The sequence below is a fragment of the Myotis brandtii genome, unplaced genomic scaffold (assembly GCF_000412655.1).
Source record: "Myotis brandtii unplaced genomic scaffold, ASM41265v1 scaffold630, whole genome shotgun sequence".
Lineage (NCBI taxonomy): Eukaryota > Metazoa > Chordata > Mammalia > Chiroptera > Vespertilionidae > Myotis > Myotis brandtii.
The window spans coordinates 1,939,758-1,949,713 of NW_005370412.1; the positions used below are offsets into that span (position 1 = coordinate 1,939,758).

General features: G+C 37.4%; 1 protein-coding gene across 7 annotated transcripts in view; it reads right to left on the reverse strand.

The window, feature by feature from the left end:
* CEP350 (centrosomal protein 350kDa) overlaps nt 1-9,956 on the reverse strand; it is a 115,661-nt gene that overhangs the window by 31,580 nt on the left and 74,125 nt on the right. For 6 of the 7 annotated variants that reach the window (XM_014528343.1, XM_014528342.1, XM_014528345.1 and 3 more), the window contains 2 exons: nt 5,978-6,100; nt 4,720-4,919 (listed from right to left, as the gene is read on the reverse strand). In XM_014528343.1, the coding sequence (XP_014383829.1) occupies nt 4,720-4,919; nt 5,978-6,100 (323 nt within the window). The remainder of the gene's footprint in view (nt 1-4,719; nt 4,920-5,977; nt 6,101-9,956) is intronic. The other variant, XM_005880236.2, reaches the window with a different exon arrangement.

The window sequence follows — 9,956 nt, forward strand, 5'->3', positions numbered from 1 at the left end:
GGCGGCGGTCAATTGGGGGAAAAGGAGACATATGTAAAACTTTAGACAATAAAAATAAATAAATAAATAGGTATGTTTTTATATTGTTCATGTGTAGCATAATCAGAATGGTTAAATGAAGGAATTCTAAAAATCCTCAAGGATATTCACCTATTCCAAAATAGAATGTGAATAAATTTTAAATGGTTTAGAAAATGATTTAATTTTTAGGTAGTAGGCAATAGAAGAATCCTCTACAGTTTGGCTTTATGTCCTTCAACATATTTTTTTTGTTGTTCAATAACAATAACATATGCTCATTTTAAAAGTTCAAACAATATAAAAATTGTACAAAGAAAATAATGAAAGTCACCTGTACTATTACGTCCTGAGAGATAACTACCAAAGGTTCTCCAATCTGCTGTCTGTGGAAGACTTCATTTTGGCAGTCTTCTCTCTCTCTCTCTCTCTCTCTCTCTCTTTCTTTGTCTTTTGCTTATTTTTTAAGTCATAAAAATAATACAAGAACATAGTAGAAAACAAATAACCTTGAAACTGTGCAGATGTATGTAAAGTGATTAGTTTATACCAGTGATGGAGAACCTATGACACGCGTGTCAGAGGTGACATGCGAACTCATTTTTTTGGTTGATTTTTCTTTGTTAAATGGCATTTAAATATATAAAATAAATATCAAAAATATAAATCTTTGTTTTACTATGGCTGCAAATATCAAGAAATTTCTATATATGACATTGCACCAGAGTTAAGTTAGGGTTTTTCAAAATTCTGACACGCCGAGCTCAAAAGGTTCGCCATCACTGGTTTATACAATTATCCCCAACCACTTTCATTGGCCCAATTTCTGTACCTCAAAAATAAACCAATGGCAGTCAAGTAGGGTTTGCTTTGTGTGTCTTTCTAGACCTTTTACTATACAACCCCACTTTTAAAAAATTAATTTTTTTAAGTTGTGGTAATACACATAACAAAATTTACAATCTTAACCACTTTTAAGTGTACAGTTCAGTGAAGTTAAGTACATTCCCACTATTGTACAATCATCATCACAAGAACTTTTTCATCATCTCAAACTGAAACTTTGTACTTTTAACTCCCCATTCTCTCCTCCCCAAAGGCCCTAGCAACAATGATTTTACTTTCTATCTCTATGAATTTGACTACTCAAGGGTATCTCATATAAGTGGAATCTATATATGTAAAAGCCTAAGTGACTAGTTGACCAAACAACCAAATGACTGGTCGCTATGACACTCATTGACCACCAGGGGGCAAACACTCAACACAGGAGCTGCCCTGTGGTGGTCAGTGCACTCCCATAGCGGGAGCGCCACTCAGCTGACCGTCGAGCGCCAGACACAGGGCTCACAGCTGGCCACTGCAGCCCGAAGACCACAGCGGAGCAGCAGTGAGCCTACCCAGTGGCGGCGGTGGCAGGCACAGCAGGGCTGGGATAAGCAGAAGAGGCAAGCAGGAGCGGCAGGCAGCACTGGGCTGCCGGTTCAGCCTGATCCCCGCAGGCTACACTGAGGGACTCCACTGGTGCATGAATCCGTGCACTGGATCTCTAGTAATAAAATACTTGTCCTTTTGAGACTGGCTTAACTCACTTAGTATAATGTCTTCAAGATTCATCAATGTTATAACATGTGTCAGAATTTCCTTCCTTCTTAAGGCTGAATATTTCATTGCATGTATGTACTACATTTTATATATCTATTCATCTATTGACAGACACCAGATTGCTTTTATCTTTTGGCTATTGTGAATAATGTTGCTATAAACATGAGTGTGCAAATCTCTTAGAAAATTTGTTTTCAGTTCTTTTCTGTATATACCCAGAAATGGAATGGCGTTCTTTGTTCCACCTACATAAGAACAGGTTTAGTTAGTATTGTAAATGGCTTGAATGATGAGCCCCCACCCCAAGACATATAATCTTATTTGGAAAAAAGATCTTTGCAGATGTAATTAAGGATCTTGGGATGAAATCATCCTAGATCAGGGGTGGGCAAACTTTTTGACTCAAGGGCCACAATGGGTTCTTAAACTGGACCAGAGGGCCGGAACAAAAGCATGGATGGAGTGTTTGTGTGAACTAATATAAATTCAAAGTAAACATCATTACATAAAAGGGTACGGTCTTTTTTTTTTTTAGTTTTATTCATTTCAAACGGGCTGGATCCGGCCCATGGGCCGTAGTTTGCCCACGGCTGTCCTAGATTATGTGGGTATGCCCTAAATCTAATGACAAGTTTCTTTATGAGACAAAAGAGAAGACAGACATGGAGAAGATGATTATGCGAGATTGGAATTATGCAGATACAAGGAATGCCTATTGTTTAGCCACCAGAAGCTAGGAGAAGGAAAGAAAGAATTGTCTCCTGGAATCAAGAGTCCCTCCAACACCTTGAGTTTGTACTTTTGGCATCCAGAAGTGATAACATAAAAAACTTTTTAAGCCACCAAATTTGGGGAAAATGTATTCAGGTATGCAATGGTATTTCTTTATGGTTTTTATGCCCTGATACTAATGAAGTTGAGCATCTTTTCATATGTTTATTGACTATTTGGAGTTCTTAATTTGTGAAGTGTCTGCTCTTTTGTCTATTTAAAAAAAGTGTTTTCTTTCTTTATTTTTTAACCCTCACCAGAGGACATGCTGAGAGAGAGAGAGAGAGAGAGAGAGAAAGAGAGAGAGAGAGAAAGAGAGAAACACAGAGAGAGAACCATTGATATGAGAAACATCCATTGGTTGCCTTCTGTACGTGCCCCGACTGGGGATTGAACCCACAACCCAGGTATGTGTCATGACCAGGAATCGAACCAGCCACCTTTCAGTGTACAGGCTGACAATCAACCAATGGAGCCACTCTGGCCAGGCTGCCTATTCTTGTTTTTTAAACATAGTTGGCATTTTCTTTTTCACTCACAGGAGTAGTTTACATGTGCTTGATACTATCCCTTTGTCAGTCAGATGTGCTGCAAATCTCTTACCTTGTTTTACTTTATGGTGATTAATGAACAGAAATTCTTAATTTATTGAAGTTGAATTTACCAATCTTTCCCTTAATGGTTTTTGTTTTGCATAGCATGTTAAATCTTGCCCTCCCCTGGGTGTTATAAAAATACCTCTCTTATATTGTCTTCAAAAAGTTCTATAGTTTTGTCATATACAAGTTTCTTTCCTCCTTGAGATGGATCTTTTTATATGGTCATGTGGGGATCCAACTTTTTTTTTTCTCTCCCACAAAAATTTATTGGAGAGTTCCTCCTTTCTTCACTAGTCTGCAAAGTTACCTGTGTCAAAAGTAAAATTTTCTTATGCAGGGTTTTTTTTCAGGGCTGTTTCATAGTTATTTTGCCTATCTCTGTACAAATATCATATTGTTTAAATTATTATACTTTTAGAAGTCTGCTATCTGGTAAAATAAGTTCCTGCATTTTGTGGTTCTTTTTTAGGAGTGAGTGTCTTTGCTTTTTGGTCCTTTGCTCTTTCATATAAATTTTAAAATGAGCTTATTAAACTTTATGAAGAAATCTTGCTGGGTTTCTGATTTTAATTGTCTTGAATCTATAAATTCAGGGAGAATTAACAAGTTTATGATACTGAATCTGTCTGTAAATATGGGAAAGCTTTCCATTTATTTTGGTCTTCTCTAATGTCTCAATAAAATTGTTAATTTTATAAACAAAGATCATGTACTTTTTGGTATATTTATTCTTAGGTACTTCATATTTTTTATTTCTATTATAAATGATATTTCTTTTAAAAATTAGATTTTTCTAACCAATTTCTGCTATAGACATGTAATTGAGTTTTGTTTATGGATTTTATATCCAGCAACCTTGCTAAACTCACTTATTAATTCTAATAACTGTCATGTGAGTGCTAGATTTCCTATGTGCATAGCTCTATCTGTAATAATGGAGAGTTTTGCTTTTTCCTTTCACTCCTTAGGTCAGCGGTCGCCAACTGGTGATCCACGGACCACTGGTGGTCTGTGAGGTCCGAAAGGTTGGCGACTGCTGCCTTACGTGAAAATAAGCATCTTTGGCCCTAGCCAGTTTGGCTCGGTGGATAGAGTGTCAGCCTGCGGAACAAAGGGTCCCGGGTTCGATTCTGGTCAAGGGCACATACCTTGGTTGCAGGCTCCTCCCCAGCCCAGGCCCTGGGTGGGGCTCCTGCAGGGGACAACCAATCAATGGGTTTCCCTTGATGTTTCTCTCTGTCCTTCCCTCTCTCTTCCACTCTCCCTAAAAAAAAAGGCATCTTGGTTTTATTTCCAAATCCAGAGGGAAAGCCTTCTATGTTTTATCATTAAGTATGATGTCTGTTTTAAGACTGGTTTGTGCTTTATTACAAATGCTTTTTAGACTTTAGATTGCCTTTTTTGAGTCCACTAAGATGTCATGGATTTTTTCCCTTAAATTTGTCTAAGTCATTCACCACATTATCAATTTTTTAATGTGTTAGACTCCACTTGGTCACAGAATACCCCATTTCCATTTCATGGAATTTACCCATTTCTTCTAAGTTTTCAAGTATATTAGCATAAAGCTATTCACAATATTTTCCCAACTTTCCAATTTCTGTAGCAAATGTACATATATGGCCTTCATCACCCTTAATCATTCACATTTTTAAAAAATAATGAAGTAACTCTTTCATTATATTAGGCTTTAGTTTGTAGTCTGAATACAGTCAGTATTTATTACCTTTCTGTTCTATTCTCTGGTCCTCCAATTCTTTCTTAGGAGTTTTAGGTTTTATTAATTCTTTGTCCCAGGCAGCCAAAGCTTGTTTTTCCATCTGACGAATTTCTGCTTCCTCTGCATCTAAACGTCGCTTCCACTCTAGCAGCTCTTCTGCATGTTGTCTCCGTTGCATTAGTTTTTGCTCCCGCTTTGTCAGAAACCTATGGTCACACCATGAAGAACAGTGAGAGAACAAGTCTACAGGCAGAAATCACTTTGAGAGTGCTATCACTCAGCACCTTATCAACAAGCTGTGTAAAAAAGAACATTCACACTACTCCTCTAAAAAAGTTTGCGATAACAGAGGCTTTGATAAGTCAACTTAGAAAATGAGAGAATTTGTTTTACTTGTAATTGTAAGAGTAGCAAAGGAAAAAAGGGTGGTAAATTCAGAGAAAAAAATCTTGAGAACATCTGCACAACCATGATTGATAATATATATTCATTTTTCATAGGTGATTCTTTTTTATAAAAGCAGACATAAGGAATTTTTTCTGAAGGCTCAGGCCAGAAAACACAAATGCAAAACAACAAAGACCAAAACAACAAAAAAAAACACCCCTAAAGCCCCCAAACAAGCAAACAAACAAAAAGCATGTTCATGTCCCTTTTTCAAATGCAGTCTGGTTTTGCCTCAGGTATAGTGAGTTTGGTAGCCATTACCTAAGAGATACAATGTCAGGTGTTACTCTGTTTTTCACGAAGAGAACACTGAGCACCACAGTCAGATGTCTAATGTATATAAACGTAACTGTTTATTTACTGGAGTAAAGGATGCAGCAAATACCTCAAATTTCTCAATTTAACCTGATCTTTGAAATTAAATAGCCCAGTAACTCTTAGCTCCAAAATGTTAGGAGAAATAACCGATTTAGGAAAAGCTTTTTGAACTGTCCTCAAATGTAGATGCAACAGCTAAATAAAAGGTGGGCTGCTTATATTAGTGGAATTAGATCTGCAGTGGTAGCTAATCAACAAAAATGCACCCACGCATCCAACAAACACTTAATAAAAAGCCCAGGAACTGTCACTCCACTTCTTGAACAGCCAGCATGTTAAATTCATGTAGAAACAAAAAGGTAAAATCTATGGGACATTTGACAAGAGGCCTCTAAGCTGTTAGGACAAACAAACAAAAAAAAAAGAAAAAAGCAAACAAAACAAACAGAAAGAACAGAGCATGCTCTATCAAAGAGTGCACTGAAAAAGGTGCAGTTACCTGACCAACTGGTTGTAGATATACAGCTGGAATTTGGGATGGAGGTTGGGAAAACAGACACTGAGAGAGGCCCAGTGATGAGACGTAAAGACAGAGAAGAAGTAGTGAACAGGAGAGCAGTGTCTACAAAATAAGGAGGAAGATTTTAAAACCAAGAGATCAAGAGGCAGAAAGAATGAGAAAGGGAAAGCATAAGAGCTGAGTGAGGAACTTTTAATATGTTTCCTGAAGAACATTATAAGCTACTCAGTTAAAGCAAGTGTTATACTCTGTGTGACACATAAAACATGTACTTTTTATAGACCTTACCAATGATTTCTGAATAAACGTGCCTTTCTTCTCACATGTTGCTTAACCATCATCTATACTTTTAAGTAATTTACTTGTTTGTTAGTAAATAATAAGAAGTACATTCTGCAGCTAAATAAATTGCCCCATAAGCTTTAGCATAAAGTACAATTATGGCTGTGAACCTACGTATCAGCAATACTACATACATATGTAATCCTGAGCAAGTGATTTTTATATCTGTAACTTGTCATATATTTTAAGCTTGAAATTAAATAAAAAAGCACTACATTTGCCTTACTTAACCTTATCATCATGATCAACTTGAAAATAATATAATTTAGAAAATCAATTTATAGTAAAAATACACTATTCACCTCTACAACAAAAAAATTTACTGCTACTAACAGGACCAGGTAGAGGTTTCTTGCTTTATTTTTAACAAAGGCCCACTTGAATAATAATATTGAAATACAATATCTATCCTATAAAATATCAGGACACATAATTAAGAATAAACTAAGCTAATTCCAGTTTTAAAATTCATGCTGTGGACAGCTCAATCACAAGGTTAAAGGTAAGAAAATTATATATGTTAAAGTTATAAAAACAGCAAATATCCACTAGTTTCCCTTCTTTTTAAATAACAAATAGATCATTATATACATGAAAGAATAAATAAGTCTAGTAAGTATGGAAAGGCTAATTCTCTTTGACAGAGCATGCTCCTGTTCACATGCACACAACAATAACTTGTGGATCAAGGCAACATTTATTGCCTTGGAAGGGCAAGGAATAATATCAGTACGTCACAGAAGTGAGAAAATCTAGGCATAAACCCAGCCACTCATTTGGATTTTAAAAAGTATGCACAGTCTTTCCTATGTGTATTTTTAGAAAACAGACGATCTCAAGTCTGTTTTCTGTATATAACTTAGTATTTCGCCTCTCTTTCATTTACACACACACACACACACACACACACACACATACACCTGGATTGCCTTGATTTTCTGCACCAAAGTTCGAGGAAAAATAAATTTTCCAAATTTCAGTAAGACACTGCAATCTTCCTTGCCATTCTTTAATGCCATTCTTTAATGCAAGAACATACAATAAACTTATTTTGATGCCAATTATCAAAATACTTTGTGAAAACACATTTACTTGGCAAAAGGTCCAAAAAAAATCTATTCAACACTCAAATTTCACCCACCCTCTTATTAAGTGTATAACCGTTAAATGCATGCATGACCTAGTACAAAAAGTAGAATATTGAAACATGTGCAATAAACTGTAAAAAGATACAATTTAATTTTTTTGTCCAGCCCAATAAAGGATAATTTTCTCTATTAAAACAAATAGTGATCTTTTTCTTCATTTGTAAAGATTAAGCATATTCAAAAGCTCTAGGTTAGAAATGAACACCAGAAGAAAGGGCTAACAGAAAAATAAATTAAAATAAATAGTGTAATTAAAGTTTTAACTTAAAGTTAGAACTTCTTCCCAGAACATATATGTTCCTTATTTAATATATGTACATTTTAGAAGTAAAGAGTATCTTTTAAAAGCTAAATAACTAAAGTTGAGAGAAAAGCACAGTATTTTACACTAGACTTAACAATCCTTCAAGATGCTGCACAAGAAATAAAATTTGTGAATTATGGAGACATAAATGCCCACTAATAGAAAATGCTACTAATACACTTTATAGTTGTTGTTAAGGCATCACCCAAACAAGGCCTCTGATAGTAAGAAAAGTGTACTAGGATTAGATGTATAATAGATTTAATAGAGCATGGAGATTATTATGTTCCTACTAGAGGCCCGGTGGGGTCCCTCTTCGTGGCCTGCAGGGATCGGGCCAAAACCAGCAGTCCAACGCCGCCTGCTGCTCCTGCTCATCCTGGCCCCAATGTGCCTGCCACTGCCGCTCAGCAGGCTCACTGCCACTCCACTGCGGTCTCCGGGCTGCAGTGGCCAGCCCTGAGCCCTGTGTCTGGCATCCATCGGTCAGCTGCGCAGTGCTCCCACTGAGGGAGCGCACTGACCAACAGGGGACAGCTCCTGTGTTGAGCATCTGTCCCCTGGTGGTCAGTGTCCGTCATAGAGACTGGTCGACAGGTCGAACGGTTGCTTAGGCTTTTATATATATAGATGATAATGTTTAATCTTAAGAAATCCATGAGTAATTGCGTAATTTTTAAAGTCACACTTTCACACTCTAAACTTGAGCTATGCAGCTATTCAACTTCAGCAATGAGCCAATGGACCTTTTTCCAGTTTCAATAAATACTATTTAGAAGGCTCAGTTTCTACTTAGATAACTTTAAGTCATCAATGTAGGTGTTTTTTTTAATTCTAAGGTTAAAAGCAGATAGGCCAACTTAATTCAACTTTAATTTTAATTGGCTAAAGTTCAGAGAGCAGGTTTCCAGTTCCAGCTCTGCCATTTGATGTGTGTGTGACCTGGGACCAGTTACTTAATCTCTGTGGGCATCATTCCTTCTTGTAAAACTAAGGGACTATATTAGATGACTTCCCTAAAAACCCTCCTAGTAATAGCATTTTATGGTTCTTTCTTTCTCCATTCAAGTACCTCCTCACACTTTTTTAATACAACAAACTGGTAGGCCATGTGATAAATGAGAACCTCCTCCCCAACTAAGCTAGTATAACTATAGATTGCCCCAACATATTATAAAATCATATAATTTCAAAGAGCAAAATTAGAATCTAAATTTTTAAATGAAACAACCAGTTCTAAAATCATTTGGTTCTGAAAAATATTAAATAAAAATCTAATATCCTAAATCATTTTAAAATGCTTTCTGCCTCTAGGATTCCTTAATGTTATATTGTTATAAGTAAAAATAAAATTTGTTTTTAATTTGAAAATGGATTAATTTTTTCAAGTCCCTAAGCATTTCCTTTCTACTTTTCTTGAATTTGTTGGGGTGACATCCTATATAATAAAAGAGAAACATGTAAATTGACCATCCCTCCGCTACTCTCACCAGCCAATCAGGAGTGCTTATGCAAATTAACCGAACAAAGATGGCGGGTTAATTTGTATACACAGGCGCTGTGTGGAGAGCAGAGCGGAAGAGCCAGCAGCTTGGGGGGACGTGGTTCCCTTGGTTGCTCCCCCAAAGCCGCCGGGTGGAGAGCAGAGCAGGAGAGCTGGAGGCTTGGGGGGGACATGGCTCCCTCAGTCACCCCCCAAGCTGCCGGGCGGAGAGCAGAGCGGGAGAGCCAGGGAGGGTGGAACGGCTTGGGGAACTTGGCTCCCAAGCCGCCAGACGGAGAGCTGAGAGGGAGAGCTGGTTGCTTAGAGGACTTGGCAGAGTGGGAGGCCATGGAACGGAGACAGAGCAGGAAGGGAAAACCAAGAGCGCGGGGAGCACCAGGAATTCTGGGAATAGTTCTGATGGCAGCCCCAGGACCGGAAGTGGAAGCCCAGAGCGCTGGGAGCACCAGGAATGCTGGGAATCGTAGTTCAGGTGGCAGACGGCTCTCCTAGAAACTAGAGCAGTGGTTCTCAACCTTCCTAATGCTGCGACCCTTTTATACAGTTCCTCATGTTGTGGTGACCCCCAATTTCATTGTTACAAATTGAACATAATTAAAGCATAGTGATTAATCACAAAAACAGTATGTAATTATATATGTGTTTTCTGATGGTCTTAGG